The 24,091-nt window shown below is 38.9% G+C and overlaps 3 protein-coding genes across 4 annotated transcripts; 1 reads left to right on the top strand and 2 right to left on the bottom strand.

Moving 5' to 3' along the window:
* Positions 1-1,060: 1,060 nt before the first annotated feature.
* LOC125242658 lies at positions 1,061-5,382 on the bottom strand. Its single transcript, XM_048151502.1, has 6 exons — positions 5,269-5,382; positions 4,500-4,542; positions 3,736-3,836; positions 3,133-3,213; positions 2,158-2,258; positions 1,061-1,700 (listed from the first exon to the last, which is right to left on the bottom strand). The coding sequence occupies exons 1-6, from the start codon at positions 5,302-5,304 to the stop codon at positions 1,514-1,516; spliced, it is 549 nt and encodes a 182-aa protein (XP_048007459.1). The 5' UTR covers positions 5,305-5,382; the 3' UTR covers positions 1,061-1,513.
* Positions 5,383-13,769: 8,387 nt separating this feature from the next.
* LOC125242657 lies at positions 13,770-17,491 on the top strand. The gene is made up of 6 exons (XM_048151501.1): positions 13,770-13,904; positions 14,263-14,302; positions 14,668-14,771; positions 15,461-15,562; positions 16,108-16,229; positions 17,247-17,491. The coding sequence occupies exons 1-6, from the start codon at positions 13,875-13,877 to the stop codon at positions 17,419-17,421; spliced, it is 573 nt and encodes a 190-aa protein (XP_048007458.1). The 5' UTR covers positions 13,770-13,874; the 3' UTR covers positions 17,422-17,491.
* A 676-nt stretch (positions 17,492-18,167) lies between these two features.
* Positions 18,168-22,910, bottom strand: LOC125242659. Of its 2 annotated transcripts, XM_048151503.1 has the most exons (7): positions 22,881-22,909; positions 21,732-22,800; positions 20,983-21,016; positions 20,289-20,365; positions 19,555-19,611; positions 19,191-19,285; positions 18,168-18,345 (listed from the first exon to the last, which is right to left on the bottom strand). In XM_048151503.1, the coding sequence occupies exons 2-7, from the start codon at positions 21,810-21,812 to the stop codon at positions 18,192-18,194; spliced, it is 498 nt and encodes a 165-aa protein (XP_048007460.1). In that variant the 5' UTR covers positions 21,813-22,800; positions 22,881-22,909; the 3' UTR covers positions 18,168-18,191. The 2 variants fall into 2 exon arrangements, with proteins under 2 accessions (XP_048007460.1, XP_048007461.1); XM_048151504.1 differs by lacking the exon at positions 21,732-22,800 and having other exon boundaries at positions 22,881-22,910.
* Positions 22,911-24,091: the final 1,181 nt, after the last annotated feature.

Genomic DNA, 24,091 nt, shown 5'->3' with positions numbered 1-24,091 from the left:
TACCCCTTTATGGGATACAGGCGTGATTGTATGTATGTATGTATGTAAATATTTTTGATTGATTGATCATCACCTATAACTCTGATACCCTTACATCAAGAGTCTGTTAAATACTTTCAACACTTGAACAATGATCGATTGAACCACTCCTTTATTTAAATCCAAAAACGGTTATTTCTTTAAAACTACGTAAATACGGTATTTCAAAATGTTCAGCACATTTTATAAACGACCAATTGTTTTTAGACCTAAAATCTTTCTGACCACTTGTGATTTTGATGTATATCAAAACCCATCGACTAAAAAATAGCTTTCGGACAGAGGATGCGAAGGGGCGTTGTCTTCATAAATGATATTGCCGATGTTCAATGTTCATTGACACAACTGCGTAAAGAAAGACAGATAAAATCTAACAAAAAAACGTACTTCGGAACTGTCAAGAAAAAGGCACGGTGGCCTAGATTTTATTTATTGTCCTAGATAGCGTTACAGTGCGAAAAGGGTTTCCTTCGTATTTTTCCGTTCGTGTTAGTCATGCTAGTTCAGTCAATGTCTTACATCTTGTACTGAGACTGACTGAAATAGCATGACACGTTCGTACGTTTACGTAAGCATACGAAGGCAAATCTTTTCGAACTACATCTGTAGGTACACCTTTGGTAGACTCTCGGCTAGACGGTGTTAATATTAATATTTGACATTTTAACACATATCAAGTTGAGTATGGGCCAAATTATCAAAACTGAGGTTCAAAAGTTTTAAGCCTGTCGAGAGATGGCAGTCGCAGTCTACGCACGGTGACTACACATTTTTCTTTGACAGTAACTCTATATACTCGGTCCTCTTTAGTTGACACGTATATAATCATGAGTCTTGACAGTTTACATGGGTCCAACTTAAGGAGCGGCGAAGCACTTATAAAAGTTATAAAAAAAAATTGAAACCAAGGACGATATGCCCCGGGACTAACAATTTTATACAAAAAAATATAACTCTGAAAAGGCCCATAGTATATTATGAATAGAGCTAACTTCACAGCCGGGAAGGGACAAATATCAAATTTCCACCAATATTTTTACGTGTTTATTTATTTTTTTAAGAACAGACGACATTTTTGTTCATTTTAATATCAGGGTATCACTTCAATACACATTTCGAATAAAAATATTTTGTAGACCTCGTGAGTGTAGTTATGATGATAGTATTGAATAAATGGCGCTGACTAACGGAGTTAAGTTATGGTTTACTTCATGCTCTAGAACAATATAGCAAAACAAATAACACAATGTGTCAAAATTTAAAAATGTTACAATTATATTTTTATTATAAAAAGATTTTTATAGCTGGCTGAATAAAAACACTTTAATTTCCAAGCCTTTGTAAACAAAGTACCTGTCGAGGTTGGAAAATAATAAATAACTAATAATTTGAAATTTAGACTAGAATTGATACATTATTTTGGCGAAGGGTTCGTAAAAATTAAAAATTATTCAGTCTAAAATCTGATACCAAACTACGTGGCTATCACTTTGGCAGAGCAGCTCACAGGGACTCCACCCTTAGGCGCCATGGATTCAAGTTTAGCGCCATCTAGCGAGAGCACGGGGAACTCGAACGGCTGTCTGGTTTCGTAGCAGTCTACTCTCTGTTCACGGAGGTGGTCTTCGTCCAGCGCAGAAGAATAAGTTCGGCCGGGTGTACTGGAATAAATGTATGTATTATGAAATAATTGACTAATAACACCTTTTCTTCAGAAGCTTAGACTAGTGACTTTGTAAGTTGTTGATCTTGGCGATACTTAAAAACGTGTATTAATAGAGGTAGAAACACTTAGGTCTTCAAGTCACAATTTAGCGATTCCCCGAAAAATTGTACATTTGGGTCACGTCTTCGATATTCATAAACATTGGTTGGCTAATTAAATAGAGTCCATGATCCAAATGTACAAGCTTTTTGGGAATTACTCAAATAGTCAAGACACGATGGCCAAGTATTTTGTGGCATTTTATGCCAATTTTGGAAAATATCTAAACACTAGATCGACAGAAATATAAAATTTCTGTTAAAAACTTCCTTGTTGCACTTGAAGCAGGGCCCTTCTTTAATGGAAAAATACAATTGTTTTTGTAGATTAGATTAATTGTTTGTACAAATTACCTGCATTCTTCAATCTGAAGCATGAATGAGAAGACATCTTCATTCTGGGCGACGAACCGGATAGTGTCGCTATCGTCTAAGATCAGGTAAATCTTGTCAAACTGAAAAAGATAATATTGTTCATTATTATGTGTATTAATGAAGGTAAATACATACTTTGATGGAGGGTTTGCTAACCACAAATCTTGCATAAGCTTAATTTTAACATGATGACTAGTATAAGATCTTCTAATTAGTTAAAGCTCGGCCACACATGCGCGTTTTGAGAGCGTAGGCGGAGCGTCAGCGGAGCGCAATGATAGCGGTGCGCCGGACGAACGCTGGCGTTGCGCCCAGCGGACGCCGACGGGAACTAACGAGCGCGGATTGCGAGTGGAATGCGTGCGCATTCAGCTCCGCTAACGCTGCGCTATCAAAACGCTTTATGTGTGGCGGAGGCTTTATTATAGTTTGAGTTTGTGTTTCCAGATGGTGCCATAAGTAAGAGTTTTACTGCTCCAAAAGAAAATTCTGGTAGATTTGTGGGATTGTCAACGAGCGTGTGACTTCAGTACTGAAACTAAGGGTACCTGCTTAAAATCAGGCAGGCTTTACGCTTATGTGCATCACAATTTCGTTTTCTTTCTCTCTCCCTCTGCCTACCCCGTTTGGGAGTTTTGAGTGAGATTCATACACATTTAAAAAATATTTTAAGCGGGTTACTCACGTATTAAGTCGATATAGCGTTCGACATGTTTCGATCCAATTTTCGAGGATCTTTCTCAAGAGTAGCAACCCTGCCTTTAGGTACATGTCGAGTATGCGTCGCGCTCTCGACATGTAAAGGCGGGGTCACTACTCTTGAGAAAGATCCTCAAAAATTGGATCGAAACATGTCGAACGCTATATCGACTTAATACGTGAGTAACCCGCTTAAAATATTTTTAAATATTTAAATATGTATGTATATTGTATTAAGGAAATTGGTGCACTCACCCGCTTAATTGTACTACAGCTGGCAACATCGCCTTCGCTACTGCGATTGGAAACCCCTCCACCTTGTTGGAACTGTAGGTTCTGAGAAAAAAATAAACTCAATAATTTTGTGAGGGAATTTTAGAATTGACCAGTCTGGCTTAGTGAGTCCTGGGTGCGATCCCGGTGAGGACATTGTATGACGAACGCAGCAAATATCTGTCTGTATTCTTGGTTCCTAACTTATGGTTGTTTCGCCTGTCGATGTCGTTTCGTATCCATTTATATGCTTAGATAGACAGATAGATAGATAGAATACTCTGTATTGGCACACCTCAGCAAAAGATACAGAAAAAAGATACAGTGAAGACAAAACAAATGATTATAAATAGAGGCAGACAACAGGCGGTCTTATTGCTAAAGAGCTATCTCTACCAGATAACCTTTGGGTAGCGAAAATAAAAAAACAATCAAAAAGAGTAGGTGCTTCGAAATAAAAAATCATAATATACACTGGTGCTGGGTCAATTTGTGTCATATATCGACCAATATTTCTACTCTTTTTTTATTTACAATTGTTGTAATTTTTAAAGTCCTACGTGTCATAGATTTTGATGAACTTACCACTCCGTCTAAAATCTTAGCAAATGTCTCTTTCGGGTAGTAGTCTGGTTGCACGTGGCAGTACGTTTTTCCTTTACATTCCTCAGGCCATGCCTCCTTAGCTGTCAACATAACCACAAAATTAAAATTTTGAAAAAACCCCCGACCGCGACCTAGTCGACCGATTTTCATGAAACATGGCTAAGAACACTCCCGACTAACTCAGCTTTCAGACGAAAAAAAAACTAAATCAAAATCGGTTCATCCGTTCGAGAGCTACGATGCCACAGACAGACACACACACAGACAGACAGACAAACAGACAGTCAGACAGACAGACATACACACAGACAGACACGTCAAACTTATAACACCCCTTCGTTTTTGCGTCGGGGGTTAAAAACAGTTTATGAATATTTTAAAATGATTCTCAGCTGTAGGAAACCCAACCGCACCTGTGAGAATCATGTTTTTAATCTTTCCTTTCTGAAAAAGCTCATATTCTTTTTTTGCTGTTATATACCCAGTCATTCTGGTTCCAACACTAAAGCACAGTATAATAAAGAGACTAAAGTCTCTTTTCAAACCTTAAATAATTAAAAATATCGTTATGTCCATTTAGTACGTACTCGGTAAACCTTAACATTAAATGAAGTTAACTTCATTTAATGTTATTTTTATAGAAGTGTACCTAGACGAGTTACAGTAAAGTAACAATTTTAAAGTATTAAATTGAGGTTCATAATAAATATAAAGGTGAAATTCATCTTAATTAATACACTTACTTGGATATGCGTGGTTAACTGCAAATCCCATCAGACACAGCATCTGGAAAATTAAATTATTGAACTGTTTAGGTACTGTTACCTATTGTAGATACATGTTTCTTTAGATAGACAAACTGGTGAAAGTATTTGAGGAAAAAAATGTGTTAAGTACGAGTATGTATGTATATGATAATCCACCGCACTGCAAACGTAAATTGAAAAATCGCTTATTGCTACTTTTGTTATTTTCCTACTTTGGTTTGCTCTAAAATTAATTTCGACCTTTCGGATAATTATCTTTGTCGCTCAGAGTGGCATTGAAACTTTACGCTGAAAGTTTGTGTGCTCCGCCTAACCCTTTTGAAAGTACAGCGTGCGTGCATGCACAAACGCTCACGAAACGCTCACGAAACGAAACGCTCCTAGAAATCTATCTCTATCGCTCTTGCATATTAGCGCGACAGAGCCAGACTACCTTTCGCGGCGTTTCGTTTTCGTTTCACGTCGTAGAAATGCCATTCGGCTACGGGGCCAGGCATGAGTTTTTAGGTATGTATTGACCAATGCATAGTAGCGCGCATATGTAGAAAAAAGTCAGTCCGAAACAGTGTCAGTATTAGTAACCATAATTTAGTTAAATTAATAATTATAACCTGACTTATATTGACCGGGATATAGACCGTGATTACCTTTTTAAAAGGTAATCACGGTCTATATCCCGGTCAATATAAGTCTAATGAAAATAACCGTGAATCATTCAAAACTCTTAATTATAACCTGAACTTACCACAGCAATAAAGGTATTTTCTAAACTCATTTTCATTATTTATTAATTTTAAATACTTCCTTAAAACACGAGCACTTCTGTTTCTCAGATCGTACTACTTGGTTGTAATAAATACTGAGGATTATATAGCTAGAAGTATTTCATGATTTTCCTCGAAAGAATTGCGTGTCCTTTTATGTCACGTAACCTACGTCAGAGTGAACGCGGGGAAGCTTTGACGTGATTTACCAGCTTTTAATTTGGTTGACTATTTAGTGGAGACACTGAAATAGTTCGGGGACAGGTGAAAATTTCGTCAGTCATCGCCTCCAGCAAAAATTCCTATTGTGATTAACGGCTATGTGTGATAAACCCTCGTGGACGTCAGCTGCCGCTCTGTTAGTGAGCAGAGAAATAATAGTAACCGAAGTACGTAAAAAATCAATTCAGTCTACGCCTTCCGTATGCTGTGATGAACAAAAAAAAATATCAGACGGTTGTTATGCGGTGAAACCGTGAGTTGCTCGCGTGAAGATGGTAAAAAATATGCTAAAGAAGAATATGAAATCTTTTGTTTTACTACGTTCAATAATTTGAACTAAGATTTAAATAATATTACAAATGTTTACTACAGCATGGTTTACAATGTTACATATTTGCATAAAAGTTATTATGCGCTTAGACTGGATTTTACGTCAACAGGATAAAAAGGAAACATAAATTGTGGTTAACATTACATGCATTATTTTAATTAGATAATATTTCCCTGTTACGCAATAGTTTAAACTATGTAAATACAGTAGGTATTTTACTTCTTAAGTTATGTAAAATGCCTAGGTATTTTACTTGTTACCTTTTCTATTAGGTAAATATTTTATTAGCTGGTTGAAGTCCTTGCTCGTGACAATTTTTATTCGTAAAACATAAATAGGAAATACAACCTTCATTTGTATATCTGCGAAAATAATTTCAAAGTTTTCCGTCAAGTCCTCAAATAGTTCATACCTTCTAGTAGCTTGTGCCCAGCAGCAAGCATACTCGTAGCTATGCTGAATAATTATCAAAAACATATCTATCTTTCATGATTACGGTATTTACAGTAGTAAAAACATATATCTTATCATTCATATATTATTTTATTTTTTATTTATTTGTGTGATGAGCACAGATATTTTGTTCCTGAGTAATGGATTTTTTTATGTATATAAGTATTTGTATATTATATATATCGTTGTCTGAGTACCCACAACACAAGCCTTCTTGGGCTTACTGTGGGACTAAGTCAATCTGTGTAATAATGTGTTATAATTATTTTTATTTTTATTTATTAATACGGACTTTACAAGCATTCCTGTAATATATTCACTTGCTTTATGATCGTAAGTTAGCAACGAAATTACCTATTAATTTGGTTTATTACCTACATTAAATTTATAATCCTATAAAGTTAAGTTTCATTCAAGTACCATTGAAGGAAGTTGTCAAGAAACCTCTTCAATCAATATCTTCGATCAATGACGCCCTTAGTTATTTAAAATATATGTAGACATATTTTATTATTACTAAGGGTCACGGTGCAAGTGGCCCTAAGTGCGTTTTCACATTATCCGATCCGATATCGGATGTCGGACCAATATCCCATACATTACAGGCGCCATCATGGATTTTTGCCATTGAAATCCTTCCAACATCCGATATCGGAATGGATAATTTGAAAACGGACTAAGGGTCACTCGTACCACCGAAAATGGAGGGTTAACCCCGGGTTAACCCACCATTTTATATGGAATTTGACAGTTGACAGCCCACTAACCTTGAGTTAAGCGCGGGTGGTGCAAGTGGCCCTAGTTGCATGAATCGTAGCAGGACGGGAATTCTGAGTCATAAAGATTTGAAAATGCTTGGATAATTTAGAAAGAAACATCTGTAGCATACACTCGAGCAATTCTATACCTAAGTACAATATAGTGTCAATGTTAACAATGTTTGTTTAGGAAACACAATTTTATATATATAAAAAAATACATTTTTTTCGATATCATTGAGCATGTCTTTTTTTTACTTTTTTCAGTGGCTCTATTGACTACATCTTTTTCAATGATTCTATTCGTATTTCAAAATGTTCAGAACACAACGACCAATCTTCCACAATCAGAGGTTTCGGCTGTGCGTTGATATGTCAGTCAGTCAGTCAGTTTCTTCTTTCATTCAGATAAATAGGAGAAACCTGCATCTGTATATCCAGGAAGAAGTGCAAAAGTTTGCGTAAAGTTTCCTTAGTTATTAAAAAAGATAAATACTAAACGTTTACTAACTGCAAGAATCGTAGCAAGGCTGAAATTCTTAGTCATCGTAAATATTTGAATTGCCTGAATAACACTTAAACGCCTGTAATATACACACGAGCAATTTGTTTTGTATGCACAATATAGTTCAACAATAAATCTTTATGAAACACAAATATAAAAAACAATACATATTTTTCCTGAGAATCATCAGCATGTACACTTTCTCAAAATTTACATGAACATATTTACATAATTATATAAGAAACTAAGACTAAACTTAAAAGCTAGCTAATGTCTAAAATAGGCCCTTGAGGCATTGTGATATGTGATGTGTGATATCTCAAAATATGTGATAATATTGATGCATTTTAAGGTATTTTTACTCAGAAACGCCAGCTTTTGCAAGTCTAATTGGTATAAAAGTCGCTCATATATTTTTTCCAATTGTGTTACCATTTTCCACATAATTTGTATGGCAGAACACTAGAGTAACAAAAATTGGTCTTCCAAAATCATGGAATTTTGGAATTTTTTGGACACTCTATTCTCCTATTGAGATAAAAAAAATGCTCGTGTTTCTGAGTAGAATTGACCTACATTTCAAAAAAAATATTAAAATAAAAAACGGGCAAAAAAGAGACACTCAAATTACGTATTATTCATTAAATAGGTAAACTCTTTGAAGTTCTAACATAGACACTTAAAGTACTACTTCTCACACCAGTGCGATAAAGTAGTACCCTAATATATGTACTGAAAATATGTTTTTTATTTCATACAACATTTTAAATTTGAAAGCACAAAGGAGTAACTAAAAAAATGGTAACTAGTTCAAATAAAATTATATATTTTTGTAGTATACATATTAACAACAAAATAGGAGTAAAACGGGTGTCTCATCAAAATTTAACAATAATAATTTTTCCATTTGTACGATTGTTCGTGAACCACCCTGATTATTTAAATAGCAGTAGGTAATTCAAATATCAAGACGTTCTAAAATAAGTATCTAGGTATAGACATCCAGGCTACAGACAGATAGATTTGATTACTTTATTAAGTACTTGAAAAACAGATTTGATAATGCAATACAATACAATACAATACAATACTTTATTTATAACATCGAGTTACAGGTCAAAATACATTCAAGTACATGTTCTAATAAAAATACAATACATTAAGTACGTACTTAAATTAAATGTAAGTAAGTAACTCATTGGATAGGAAGCTCGTAAAATTCGTCCAATGAGTAAAACGTTTGGTCAAGGAGCCATCTACGTAGTTTTCTCTTAAAAGCCACAATGGAAACTGCATCCTGTTTTACTGTGTCCGGCAGTCTGTTGTATACGGACGGGCCCATCACATACACTGACCTCTCAGACTTGCGTAGGTCGTGTTTAGGTGTGACGAGCAGATGGGCGAGCTTGTCGCTGCGCATGGCGCGGTGCGGGTTCACGCCTCGCTGCCGGAACACATCTAAATTTTTGTGTGTGAAGAGAGCTACCTGGTATATAAGTTCGCAGGGGAGAGGCATAATATTTAGTTCCTTAAATAGCTCTCTACATGTTGCGTCATCGGGTGCGCCGACAATGGCCCGTATCGCTTTCTTCTGCATTCTGAACACTCGCACGGCATCTGCAGCGCGTGCCCACAGCTCGACACCGTAGGTGAGGAGGCTGTGGACGGTCGCGAAATAGCACGATATTACTACGCTGCGTGATGCCGTGCTAGCCAGGCGACGGAGTGCGAAGCATGCTCGACCTAACTTGGAGCACAGCTCGTCGATATGGTGACCCCACGTGAGGGCACTATCGATATGGAAGCCCAGCAGCTTCGTCGTCTGGACCATCTGCAGGGCGGTATGATCGTCAGTGGTGACTCGGAGGGGTGGTGGTGACGCGCCGTTTAGCTGAAATACTATAAACAAAGTCTTTTCTCTGTTCAGGGCTAAGCCATTCAGTCGGAACCACCACTCGAGCCTTTGAACTGTATGGTTTAGTTTCTGCTCCAGTTCGTGAGACGTTGGCGCCGTGACCACAGCAGCCACATCGTCAGCGTACATATATATCTCAGCTCCGCTTATCGTATTGGGGAGATCGTTGAGCAACAAACTGAATAGGGTGTTTGATAAACATGAGCCCTGTGGAACGCCCATTGTGCTTATCATTTCGGTTGATTTAATCCGATTTTTATCACCAACTACAGTTTGGGAGCGGTCAGACATAAAAGACGTAAGCAATGACAAGGCGGGCCCGCGTATGCCGTAGACTTGTAATTTTTCGGCTATGAGTTGGTGATCTGCGGTATCGAACGCGCGCGAGAGGTCGCAGCATATCAGTGCGACGTGTTGACTCGCCCCGCGCGCGCTCAGTACGCGCCACACTACCTCTCGCACTAGGTCGGTGGTGGCGCGCCCAGCCCTGTACGCATACTGCCTTTCAGTCATAATGTTCAGTTGTTCAATAAATGATAAAATTCTTTTATTTAAACCTACTTCAAATAGCTTACTGAGTGCGGGTACCAAGGATATGGGCCTGTAAGATTTCATGTCCGACTTTTTGCCTTTGCCTTTGTAAAGGGGGGATATTTTGACTTTTTTTAAAGGTTTGGGGTATACGCCCTCCCTAATACAGGCATTGAATAGATAAGCTACAATCGGAGCGATCGGTTGACTGATTGATCGCAGTAAGCTAGGTGACATTCCGTATAGGTCAGTACTATGTTTCGGAGCTATGTGCTTGTTTAGTATTGTTATCGCTTCGTCGGGGGTGAACGGAATGAACCGCAGTGAGGAGTCGCAGGCCGGCGTGGCGGCGCGCAGCGCGGCGTGCGCGCGCACCACGTCGGCCGGCGGCGCGCCGCACCTGCTGGCAGCCGTAGTGAATTCATTGTTTAATGCATCGACCAGTTGTTGTTTAGTGTTAAAACCCACCCCATTAGCGTTTAGTAGCAAATCTGTGTAGTCGACTCTGTCACGGTTTTGTCGGCCGAGTTCTGTATTGATGACGTTCCACATACATTTGATCTTATTTGGGTGTTCGCTTATTGTTTTAGAGTAATAGTCAGTTCGTTTCTCTTTCAACATAGTGTTATATTTGCTAGAGTAATTTTTGGCTATATTTATTAGGTCTTCGTTTTCTGGGAAGACTTTTGTTAAATGTAGAATGTCAAATAACATGTATTTTAAATTTTGAATGTCGCTGTCGATCCAGCATTTATTTAACGGGTGGTATGGTTGTTTTCGTATTGGAAAACATGTGTTAAATTTGTCTGTTATAATATTTAAAAGTGTCTGTGCGAGCGCATCACAGTCGCGACCCGAACGCTCCACCACCGCGGGCCAGTCGATAGACTCGAGAGCGTTAGAGAAGTTGTTTTTATTCGCGCTAGTTATCGGCCTTCGCTCGACGTGCTGCGGAGGCGACGCAGCAGCGGCGCGCGCGACGCGCACGCGCTGGGCGTCGTGGTCGCTGAGGTGCGCCGCGACGCCAGTAACGCTTGTGACGCGCTGCGAGGGAAGGTTACAGTACACATGGTCTATCAGTGTCGCAGTAGTACCCTCTACCCGTGTTGCAAAATCGACCAATTGGTCAAAGTTGTGCGCGGACAAAATATCCACTAATTCATTTTGTGTCTTTGCATTTTTAAGCAAATTTATATTTATGTCGCCCATTATAATGGCGCTCAATCTTTCGTTAGTTATTTTTGTTAGTAGCTTGTCGAATAATTTTAGGTACGCAATATCATCTGTTTGGTTAGAGTGATATATTGCGACTACTAATATATTTTCTCCTACGAGCTGTACCGCGCACACGTCAAACAGTTGTTCAACTGATAAGTCGCAGTAATCTGGTTTATTTATAACTTTAATGCCTTTTTTAACGTAGATGCAGCTTCCACCGTGGCCGATTGTTGACCTACAAAAATATGATATTAAGTCGAAATTAATGAGTGTTACTGATGCTATCTCATGGCTCTGGAGCCAGTGTTCAGTCATAATGAGAACATCGCAGGATAGCTCCTTTGTTAACAATACTTCTAGTTTTTTAGTTTTATTGCTTAAACATCGAATATTCTGGTGACATAAAATTAGTTCGCCATCGTTTGTTGTTGTGGAGCGGCCGCTAGTTGAGGGTGGATATGTTATTACCGGCGGCGGCGGCCGGTGGCGCTGCGCCGGAGTGCTGACGTTCGTGTCCCCGCGCGCCGCGGGGACAGGGGCGAAACCACACTGTAAACCTCACGCGCGGTGGCCACACAGTAGGCGAGTTAAAAGTCTTGAATAGGTTTTCTGGAATACCGATTAAAAATGCGGCGTGTCTATTTGTTTTAATATTCCTTTTCTCAACGATATAATCGTCTGACATTGCATGTTCTTTTAAGAAACTCAATATATTTTCGGCGGTCGTCTCAGGTCTAAATGACCAGGCCTGTATATATTTTAATCGTTCCACCCCTTGGATGTTGTTATTATTAGAGCCCGTACCTACGATTACTTTGTTCCTTTTTTGTTGATTTTGCGAGCTCTGGCGTGCCGAGTCGACGTTTTTAGGTATCGTGATGAGTTGCTTAGTTTCAAGTGTTTCAACCGCGGTATTCGTGGCCACAGCCGTCGGCGGCGCGTTATCTGAGCTGTTACTGTCGTTCGGCGGCCGGCTCTCGGGAACTTTCGGCAACGGCATCAGTGGAGGTGCGGTGGTAGGCTTACTCGCAGGTGTGACGGTGACGGGTGGCGCAGGAGCAGGTGCCGAGTGCGAGAGAGACTTTCGGGGAGCGGAGGTGTTAGCTTGCGCCTGTAGTGACCTTGCATTCGCACGCGCGGCGCGCGCTGATGTTGCTGTCGCGGTAATGATAATATACCTACTTTATTTAGTACTTATTCAAACCCAGTATTAATTACGTCAAAATATGAATTGCAATAGGCTACAACTAACGACATTTATTTCTTCTCTGATAGTATTTACAGTTATCGCCATTTCCGTCAGAGTTTTCCATAAAATAGGTACTAATTAACTCGTGAACACGAGGATAATTCAATAAGCAAAGAATATACAATATTATGTTGTGCTGAGATTAAATTGAAATCGTTAATTTTGTGTACAGCCATTTTAGTAATAAAATAATGCAATTTGCTTACGCGTTTAGCGAAGCCTGCGCTGTAGATTTTAATGATGGTTTGTATGTTTTGGATATGAAATAAATGTTTTACAATGTATTTAATGTCAAACGAAAATTGCTTAGTTAAAATATATACATATAATAAAATAACATTTGTTATTTTCGGAAAAATATTTCGGATTTTTCTTTCTTCTTCTTCCTTCTTCTTCCCAAAATCAGAATCTTATATACTGTGTCGGTGTACCATTATGGTGCTGAGGAAGCTGACTTTGCCCGCTATATTATTCTTCTTCTTCTTACGCCGTGTCTTGCGTGGGCGACGGTCGCGCGACCATCGCGCGACCGTCGCCGTCGCGTCTCATACTTCCATATCGATAAGGTTTGATTTCGTATGCGTCGCATCGCCGTCGCGCGACCGTCGCCCACGCAAGCCACGGCGTTAGAGTACGTACGTAGCCAAATTCACAAACGGGTACGATATAGTTATCTGTTATACAAGAGTGCAAAGTTGTATTTTAACGCCGAGTGTGGAATTGAAAAACGAGCAAGCGAAAGGATGCTATAGTTGAACCACGAGCGAAGCGAGTGTTTCGAGAATTGAATCCTGAATCACGAGAAGTAAAATACATTTGCACTCGTGTGTAACACAAAACTTTTCGCCTCACTATAGCGAGGAAAGTATAACGCAAAAAACGCGTTTATCACTGCTTCCAGTAGTTACACAGGTGGTAAATCATCTTCATCACTAGATTCACCCACTTTTATCAATTTGAAAGCAAAAAATATGACTATGTTCAAGGTCAAATTACTTTATCCACTAGTGGATAAAATGCGCTTTTATCTGCTGGAATTAAAGGACACATATTTCAGAGCTAGTGAGGGGTAAAATTGATTATCTTAGCTAACTATTTCTATCACTCTTCCGTATTTGGGCGACGGAGCTGGAAGGCGTATCGATCAACGTGTAGCGTCAACTCAACTTCGGCTATGCCGGCGTTGAAAATTCGACAGAGTTTCAATATTGCATTTGAATTAGATCAGTTACCATTAAGCACAGAAAATCCAGACCTTGATAAGGTTAATAGCTTAGCCAAATACGGATACAATTGACGTAAGTTCGCGATATATAAGGGTGGCACGGCCGCCGAGGATCATTCGTAGTTCGATCTCCTCCTGGTGACCGAGTCGAGTGTGGCAGGAGCCGTGCAAAAACCAAATATGGTGTCGCCAGCTCTAGTGCTTTTCACGGTAACAAAACTTGTATTTTTCGGTGGTTTTATAATTGAAATTGGTCTTGAATTATACAGCGGAGTATTGTAAATTGTTATATCATAGGATGTGGTACGATTGTGTATTGAGTCGGCCCTAGCAGAGTCAGCAACGATTTTTATGGCCCCGCATTTGATAAGTTTTATGTTAACGTCATAATTTCATCAAAATTTTACGTTATATTTAACTTTTTCAATATTTTATTTGAATATTGGTTTACCTATTTGTATTTATCACTTGTTACTTTTATTACGGAAAATTTTTTTATTTATCCCATCATTCCTTAAATACTTACTTTTATTACTTATTTATTTATCTTATTCTTCTTCGATTTCAGCTGTCAACACTTGCTGTTCACGGGAAACAAGTGTCCACAGGTAACTGTATTACTAATTCATAGTTTAACAGTAGCTGAAAGAAAACATTTCATTTACTCAAACCTGTTGATGTTTAGGTTCTATTGAGCAACTTTTGCCATGAGATCCACCCCGAAATTAAACATTTTTTTGCTATTTTATTATCGGACAGTTGGGAGTCATTTGTATGACGTATTCGGAATAATTAACCTTATGTTGTTAGAAATGACGCTAAAGTGTCCGATCACTGTTAATAAGTTATGCTGATCTGAAGTTAAAATTTTGTATAAAACAGTTTTTGTTCTATAAGTAACCGAAACAGTGACTGTATCTTATGAGTTTTAATGAATACAGTTATGTAATAATTATGAAAATGATATTTTCAGACGGCCCTATAATTTCGTCAGGATGCGAGGGAAAGACGCTCTGTGACATAAAACCAGCTGACTACCCGCAGGAGGAGATCGACAATTACTTCATCAATAACCCGGTAATACTAAAAACTATAACTTTTTAAATTAGGTAACGGAAACATAGAAGCTTACACCTTACAACAGGACTCAAACTTGAGATCTATTGGAACACCGGTCCAATCACTCAGATCAACTGAATAGGCTAGTTTCCTAGTAGTCAAATCAGCTTCTTTTTATGAACTGTCAAAACGATTTGCTTATATGGAATTACTATGAAATACTGAGGAGTGGCGTCTCAATTAATTTACTTTATATCTTTCTCTTTGACTTATTAAATATAAATTATCTTTAAACATAACTACTGTCCATATTTTCTTCTAATTAGGCAGTGCTTTATTTCGTGAACTGCATAAAATATTTTATTTCAAGTATAGGAAACTAGCCTAATAGCAATGATAAAATACATTATATAGGTACATGGAACCTGTAGCAAAGATATATTACTTAAAATAAGTATTTTTTTATAATTTGGACTGATCGGCAATTGGCCCTAGTCGCACCTGATGGAAAGTGAAGACAGAGTCTAAGATGGAGCTCACCGCACCGATTCAGTAATAGCCTATTCACTCTTGCTTGATTGCTTGAGACCGAGGTCGTATGTTTCTGGGAATACCGATGGTGGGAGCGCATTCCATTCCTTCAGAATAGGATTTTAAACGGGATTACATGTATTTTCGAAACCAAGTTTAATCACTTCCTTTTCTAGGATTTCCACAAACGCCTAAAGAGGGAGTATTATACTCAAAAATATAAGCCAGTGTTGCTTGAAGAAGGAAGCGTTAAAGGGAACTGCCAAACAACTGTGGATGTAAGTACTTATGTCTGACTGGTTCTTTATTCATGTTTTTTCAAGGTTAGGCGATTTATAAATGGATAAGAAAGTAAAATATAACGATCAGACCCTTTAGCACAACTTGCCTTGTCGCGCGCGAGTCCATACATCAAGCGCGACTTCAAGTATGGACTTAATCGCGTATAACTACATATTAAACTGACCTCCAACGTTTCAAGGACGGCGTTGTCCCCGTGGTCTCGGAGAAGACTGGCTTGAAATGACATCAACACCTTCTGACAGCCGCGCGAGTTTTTCGAACTACCCGCACTTGGTTTTGATTATCAACTTGAACTGTTTGCGCACTAGGGATGTTACTCTGTCGACATACAACACGTACTTATACGCGATTAAGTCCCGGTTTTTAAAAATAATTATGTGGTTAGGTTATGTTACCGAAAATGTACAAATATATCTGGTAACAAAAAAGGAAAATTTCATACAAACTTTTAAAGAAATGTTTGAATAATATAATGTGAATGAATGTGTTTATGTAATCCTAATACCTATGTACCTTGCAGATGACGGCACCGTTCCAAGTGAGAAATGCGAGCAAGCTTCCCCACGTGATCGTGCAATCCCAGTATTACGAGCAAAAAATACAACAAGTGACATGCGACAAATATTCGTATGATGAGTACGAGTAAGTAGATTATTAAGCCTCTATAGTACCATGTTTAAAATGTATAAATAATGACAGTCTTTATTGAAAGCTTCTTTTTGCACCAACTATCCGACCGACCGACAAAGTATCGAATTAAATACACCACCATATTTCGCAAATCCACTGATCCACTAGGTTTCCCAAAATGTTTTTTTTTTTATGGGATAGGAGGCAAACGAGCAGACAGGTCGCCTGATGGTAAGCGATCACCGCCGCCCATGGACACCCGAAACACCAGGATTTAAGATGGGTGTACGCTCTTTTCTTGAAGATTTGAAGGTCGTATCGGTCCGGAAATACCGCAGGCGACAATTCATTCCACAGTTTAGCTGTGCGGGGCAGGAAGTTTCTGGAGAAACGCACAGTTGAGGACTGCCAGCCATCTAAATGATGGCGATGGAAATGTTGTCGCGTAGGACGATGGCGGAAAGAAGCGGTAGGGATTAATCCGAACAATTCCTCGGAGCACTCCCCGTTATACATGCGATAGAAAATGCAGAGCGAGGCCACATCTCTACGCAGCGCCAAGGGGTCAAGCCGATCGGAGACATTCTGGCAGTTGACAATTCGAGTCGCTCGTCGTTGGATGCGGTCCAGAAGGAGAAGCTGGTACTGAGGTGCCCCTGCCCATAGATGAGAACAGTACTCCATGTGTGGGCGAACCTGCGCCTTATAGAGCTGAAGGCGGTGGGCCGGTGTGAAATACTGTCTTATGTAGTTTGTATAAAACCTTCCTTTTTTGTTACCAGATTTCTATACATTTTTGGTAACATAAAAGGAAAGTTTCATACAATCAACCTAGGAAATTTTGGGAAACCTAGTGGACCTTGCTCAGCATCATGGACTCTATCAGCCTACCATTTTTTATCCAAATCGGAGACGTGATCCAAATGTACAAATTTAACGGGAATCGCTGTAATATCGGCGTGATAACTTTAGAGTACGTTTATGAATAAGGGGGGGTTGGTCTTTAATTTTGTGTAATTTTTTTTACAGCAAATACGGAAATGAGTGCTTTGGCGACTTGGTGCCCAGCATTAAAAGAACCCAGTGCGTACAAAAAACCGCCAAGCTTATGTTAGTCGTGTATAACCGTGAAACTAAGACAATGGAGGAAATGGATGCAACAATTAATGTGGATTGTATTTGTGGCGCGTACGATGTCTATTAAGGCCTTTCTTCTAGACTATTTAAATATTACCAGCCGGTGGGACGAATAAAGCAATTAATTACTAATCTGATGTTCATTTTGTTACTAAATACCTAACCCTACCTAATAATCCCAGTTTTCCTGTTCACCACCATTTCCTCTTTCCTAATTATTAATTAAACAACTTGCTTATAGCTTGCAATTTGCTTGTGAAAATAGATACTAAGGGCCGGTTGCGACAAACCGTCTGTCATCGTTAAAGCATTCACTAAATTTTATTGTATGGCAAGTTCCATAGACGTCTGCTGCGTGACGATGATGTGCCTGTCAAATTTGGTTGATGCAACTGGCTCTAAATGAAACAAAATACGAATTTTTGAATGCAGGTCGGCTGGACAAGACTCATACACAAAGAGAGGCCTATTGTGTTAGTTAGGTATTCATTGATTAGGAGACTAATAGTGAGATGTTTGCTAGACCATACTCTCGAACGTAAGTTCCCGAACATGGTCGCCGCTTTGCCAATACGTATATCGATCTCTGCATCAAGCGAGAGATTGTTGGACACGGTCGACCCAAGCCGCAGCAAAACTGCAAAAGCTGTGCCATTCTGGGTGTTTTCGCACAGCCCTGCACTAACATGGCTGTCTTTTTGGCATTGATGTACGTGGAGAAGAACAAAGTGCAAGCCCGGAATGTGTAAATCGTCTGCAATAGACGCGAAGGCCTGTGATGATGATGAGCTTAAAGCTAAAATAATGATGACGGTTTTAGAATTTATCTTTAATATCTTATTCTCTGACGCATTCACAAGCCACATTTATAGGAACTGTAATCGACTCATTATAATCATTTTTGAAATTCAGTGCTTGTATGGAGGTCTTCGTCCTGCAGGTATAGGTATATCCCAACAGGATGGACAACGTTTCATGGCACTCATGCCCTCTGAAACAAAAAGATTTCAAGTTAATGTCTTGGTAAAATACATTAATAACTACGAGTAAATCTGCTTCAAGGGCCAGTAGGCTAATCCTGGAAAGCAAGGAAGTGGAAAAAAAACATAGGTATTTGGAACACCATTTAAAAAGTATAACGTCTTATGTCGCTAGTTACTTTAAGGTTTATACATATAGTGGAAATAATATATTATTTTACGAGAGATTTCTGGAATGCGTGTATCACTGGGCCCACATTCGGGAAAATGTTTTAATAGCCATAATAGTAGCTCCCCCCCCGTATGCTAGTTAACACTTTCATTGGTTGTTATCTGGCCTGCGGGGATTCCCCATATGATTCATACCGAACGAGTTAACGACTAATTAAATTGCACCACTTTCGTTGGTGGTTATCTCGCCTGCCCCGTATGCTGTATACCGAACGAGCTATCGAATAATGAAATTGCGCCAGAAGAGCACTTTGCTAGCAACCCAGCCGGCGTATTATGCTTCCAATTTTATCACTTATAAACGTGGATAAAACACCTGTCACTCTGACACTAACATACTTGCCAAAGCGTGACGGATGCTTTATCCACACAGATAAGTGATAAAATTGGAAGCATGATACGCCGGCAGGGGCCATAACTTCACATTTCTCTTTAACATTTTACCGCATGTGACATGTACAATATTTGTTCTGAAAAAAAAAACAGTTGTCAGTAGAGTAGAATTTATAACGGCCAAATATGGAACAATATGCGGTAAAGGGTTAAGGTGGTATATCATATCTCTTGATTTTAGGACCGTTCGCAGACGTAACGTTGTATGAAACGAATAATTTAATAAACTTACTCATTTGTGCAACGTGTAGTTTTTATTTTCTGAGTTAAGATGTTGTTCAGATTGGTTTTTGGAGTACCAGGAACCTCGTTTGTAAAAGTTTCCTCCTGCAACAGTTCAAATAACTATATACAAACCGTGTTAGCCAAAATGTGCTAGTGTAAATATAAAAGTTTATTATATTAAACTGTCTTTACTTTATATCCCAAGTAAACATACATAGGTAGGTACACCGGGTTTAATGTTGCATTCATAAGTATACCTAGGTAATTCAGACTACGTTCATTCGCTATAAACTGCGCTGCTGTTACTGCCACTGCAAGTGCTAAATTAGGATTAGGATAAGTTAGTGTTTAGTAAATATTCAAGTCCAAACCTCTGTAACGGACTCACAGGAATCAGTGTCAGAAGATCGACGCATACGGTGATATCGCTGAAAAACAAATGAAGTTCGATTAGACAGAAAAAAAAACTTGCAAGAAAGTGTAATCTGCAATAATGCCGCAGAATGAGCTTCTCCTTTGGACGTCTCGACGTTGACGTTGGACGCTGGAATTGTTAGTATTCGTCCTTCATAGTGGATATGTCAAAGAACGTAAGTTTTGGTTCCAGTAGGTAAAATTAACCGTTTCGGGGAGCACTTTACCACAATGATGGCACTTTTACGCCATCAACTGACGTGTTCTACAAATTCATGGTAAATGCTCTGGAGGCACGAGCGGATGCCCAAACAAACAAACATAGATAGCGACTTAGTTTGATGTAGAGGAATTCGCTGATGGTCAGTTCGATGGACGGCCATTCCGCCAGCGAGGAACAGGTTTCCAAGACCAATCGCCTTCCGGGCGAAAACTTGTAAAATGGTAAAGGACAATGCGTAATGAATCCTCGTGGACGTCAGCTGCCGCTTGGCTGGTGGGTGGGTTTTGGCCATGATAGCGACCGAAAAACGTAAATTTTGCCGTCGGTCACGTTCGATACTTTCAGAATAGTTTTTTTTTTAATTTATTTTCACACATACAGGTATACATAATAATAATATGACAATGATTGGCGAAATTTTCTAAAAAAAACTGATTATAAGAGGCCTCCTTAAGAAGTATATCTCACCGAATCACCTCTTTCCTCCTGGTTGTAATCAGGGCTTTTTATTTCGCAGGGATTTCCTTCACATATATTATTGGATTCTGTAAGAAAAAAAAGTTATATTAATTGAAAAGAGTAGAAGCAGCAGAGCAGATTGTGTACCATTGAACCTAGGTACAGTTTGGCGCTTGTGCGGTTTAAAATATACACCATATTTTTGAATAATAATAATTATTTTAAACCACTTCAAGATTTCAAAAGCAAGAATTGTCAATTTTTCTCAAGTTTTTTTAGTTTGTATATCATTATTAATTGATATAGGTAGTTTAACGGATTTAGTAAGTTTTTAAAATTATATGTCTTCAGTTCATTGGGACTATTTCGCTAGTATCAAGTTGATATGAGCTAATTAGTATTATTAATTTTGATACGGTAAGTACGACAGTGTACGGTGAATTAGCACTTGTAAATTGATAGCTAGATTTTACAAGAGCACGTGGACTACCCGGCGTTGACGACAAAAAAGTGGCTAAACGCGTTTCGAGATTAATTCGCCCATCAGCTTCTCACTACAACATACTGTATATGAGCTATCGATATTACACTTTAAACAACATTAATGAGTAAAAGAAAAATAAATTATTCACGACAGGGGACCGCTAAGATGGCGTTCGAACCGGAAGTCATGGAATCGGTTGAAGTCGGAATGCATTCTTACCTAAAGCGTTGCTGCAGACAGCTGTCATAAATATCTGAAAAGAAAACATTTACTCATAAAAATCTACTTCTATTTATTCAATATTTTATGAATGAAAGTGAAGTACACTCCTTTTTTGAAGAACCCCATACTGCAGTTCATCAGGAATACCTTTGTGGCGGTCAGACCTTTGCGGTGTTCGAAAAGCGTTCAATGCAATTCACAATTTAAGTCATCCAAGTGTGAGAGGAACAATACGCCTAGTAGCAGATAGATTCGTGTGGCCTGGTATAAAGAAAGATTGCCGTTTGTGGGCTAGAGAATGCACAGATTGCCAAAAAAATAAAATTTCACGTCATACTTCATTACCCATAACATCATTTGTCACTCCATCGCAGCGATTTTCCCACATTCATATGGACATAGTAGGGCCGCTACCTTTTTCTTCTGGTTACAGGTACTGCCTCACAGTGATCGATTTACGCGTTGGCCTGAAGCATACCCTTTGACCGGCATCACTGCAGATACCTGCGTTCTGGCTTTTGTAACGGGCTGGGTGGCTCGCTTTGGTTGCCCCACAAAAATCACCACAGACAGAGTCAGACAATTTGGATGCGAACTGTTTCGAAGTTTGGCTGCCATTCTAGGGTCTGAGCATCGACCAACGACTTCTTATCATCCAGCTTGCAATGGAATGATTGAGCGTCTCCATCGACAATTAAAAGCTGCCATAATATGTCATACCAATACTCACTGGGTTGAAGCTTTACCTTTGGTACGTCTTGGAATCCGCAGTGCTTGGAAAGAAGATATCCAGTCTTCGGCATCAGAACTCGTGTACGGCGAGCCATTACGTCTACCTGGTGACTTCTTCAAGCTCCCAGAAAACGCTCCGGTTACTACTGCAATTTTGCGGCAAGGCTTCGCAATCATATTAACCAAAATAATTCCAGTTCCTGGCACTCGTCACTCACAGAAGGCTTTTTACATCCCAAAAGATCTGTGCTCCGCGGACTACGTTTTCCTACGTCATGCGCCAGTCAAAGGAGTTCTTGAATCTCCATACACTGGCCCATACAAAGTATTAGAAAGAGGAAACAAAACATTTAAAATTGAGATTGCAGGAAAAGCAGATACGGTGACTATAGACAGGTTAAAGCCAGTATTCATATCATATCAAAAGACGTACGTTTTAGAGGGTTGTAACTCCCGCTCTGCTTTGCCTAATACCCATTCAAATTCACAGCCGCCCGCATCAGAGCAAGTTAACCAAGAATTGCCTGCACCTCCTCCTTCCAACCCGCAGCCAAACCATGAACTGACAATGGCAAAAAGGACTCGAAGTGGCCGAAATGTACATTTCCCGCTTCATCTTCTCGACTATCGACCGTAGCAACGGTCTCGGTGGGGGAGTAGTGTGGCGGTCAGACCTTTGCGGTTAGATGTCTATGATTCGAAGAGTTTTCATCTGACGCCTGACATGTGCTAAAAACAACTGATTATTTTTCTTTGTCACAAAATGTTTATTGTGTTTATTATTTAATTGTAGGAGTTTGGCAATAACTATTAGTTTATAGTATCTGCCCATAATATCTCCTATACCTTGACAGAGAGATCATTCCACAGCCGGAGCGTCCGCCAGGAGGAAATTCCTCTGAAACCGCACGGTACGCGACCACTTAGGTTGCAAGGTGTATGGATGAGCGCCCTGTCGATGGCGAGTGGTGCGATGATGAAAAGTGGACGTATTTTCATTTTACTTCAAGATCTTATCTTATGACATTATTATAGTTAATGGGCGCTGACAATTTTTGCTTCTGACAGGCCGACATCTAGACTCTGAAACCCAGTGTACAGGGCCCCTATAGGTATTTCAATTGTGTATAGATTTTATGTATGATAATGGAATAAAAACTTACCACACATAATTTAAATAAGTACATCGTAAATATCGTAATACGGTCAGCACACACCAATCTTCTCAAGACACTGACGAGTAAAATTTATTTTAGAACAATGATGATTCATTCTGTACTGTACCGTTATCAAGAGATTGACTTTGACCTCCCACTGACATTTTTTTTTAGCCGTTTTCCTCCTAGCGTTATCTCGACATTTTGCCACGGCCCATGAGGTTCTTAGATCTGCTTTCGAAAGAGACAGAGTGGCACTGATTGTCACAAATACACGTCATCTAATTGGGCATGTCCAACATTAATAATAGCGGCGTAGCAGCCGTTGAAACTAATTTGACAAGATACAATTTAATATGAAAGAGCAAACGTGCACGTAGGGAATATGAAGAATTCGATATTTAATAAGTAGTCCCTTATTTTAAATTGAACTGCGGTTCTTATTCAAGTGATAGTTTTCTTTTTAATTTGTTTTATAATTTCAAGTTTAGAATGTGTGCTGAATCCCTCAGTACTGGTTACATCTTACCTAATTATCAAGAGAATTGGTTTACAGATCAGATAAATGCATAGACGGAGTCTTAGCTTCTAGGTAATATAACAGAGTTGCAACCGAAAAAGTAAAACGTATTTCAATTCTTCCCAGTTTCCTCAACGACATACGATACGCATGACCCGGCAGTTAAGAGGTCACTGATAGTGGGTATTGTGGGTAATGAGACTAATTAGTGTACAACTACAAAATGGTAACAAGTACAATTTATAAAGACCGCTACTTAGAACTGTATTTACGATAGTGGAAATCTTGACCCGACGGCGTAGTTTTCTACTTAGGATTTCCCCAAACCTATCGACGCGGAATTAATTGGCTTTAAGAGGATGCGGTAGCGAAAATGCTAAAATGGAAAGGAGTTCCCCTTTCAATTTGGGAATTTTAGTTAAATATCCAAGTGTTATTAACTAGATGTATCGAAAAAAAATTGTCCATTAAGAACAACTCAGTCAAAATATATTTCAAAGAAATCTTTAAAATCGAGGTTCCGCTCTCGACTCTTTCCTCCTTCAAAACTTAATCAATCTGAACAAAATTTGAGAATCTGAATAACAATGAAATAATCTATGTCGGACCGTTTAGTTTTTTTTTTTATTGTCACCAATCTTGAGTATCACACCTTTTTTTGCGCCACAGTGAAAAAGGCCGTTTTTGGAAATTTTTG

Source organism: Leguminivora glycinivorella, chromosome 3, assembly GCF_023078275.1.
Source record: "Leguminivora glycinivorella isolate SPB_JAAS2020 chromosome 3, LegGlyc_1.1, whole genome shotgun sequence".
Classification (NCBI taxonomy): Eukaryota; Metazoa; Arthropoda; class Insecta; order Lepidoptera; family Tortricidae; genus Leguminivora; species Leguminivora glycinivorella.
This window is presented reverse-complemented; position numbering and strand designations above follow the sequence as displayed.

Coding starts and splice junctions, on each gene's coding strand:
- LOC125242658 (XM_048151502.1), bottom strand. CDS start 5,304: ATGAAAATGAGTTTAGAAAATACCTTTATTGCTGTG. Junction 3,837..4,499: donor AGTTAACCACGCATATCCAA/GTAAGTGTATTA, acceptor TTATGTTGACAG/CTAAGGAGGCATGGCCTGAG. Junction 1,701..2,157: donor CTTCAGATTGAAGAATGCAG/GTAATTTGTACA, acceptor CATTTATTCCAG/TACACCCGGCCGAACTTATT.
- LOC125242657 (XM_048151501.1), top strand. CDS start 13,875: ATGGTGTCGCCAGCTCTAGTGCTTTTCACG. Junction 13,905..14,262: donor CAGCTCTAGTGCTTTTCACG/GTAACAAAACTT, acceptor CTTCGATTTCAG/CTGTCAACACTTGCTGTTCA. Junction 14,303..14,667: donor CGGGAAACAAGTGTCCACAG/GTAACTGTATTA, acceptor TGATATTTTCAG/ACGGCCCTATAATTTCGTCA.
- LOC125242659 (XM_048151503.1), bottom strand. CDS start 21,812: ATGGCTCGCCGTACACGAGTTCTGATGCCGAAGACTGGATATCTTCTT. Junction 19,286..19,554: donor CCTGTGAGTCCGTTACAGAG/GTTTGGACTTGA, acceptor GAACTGTTGCAG/GAGGAAACTTTTACAAACGA. Junction 18,346..19,190: donor ACTACACGTTGCACAAATGA/GTAAGTTTATTA, acceptor TTTTTGTTTCAG/AGGGCATGAGTGCCATGAAA.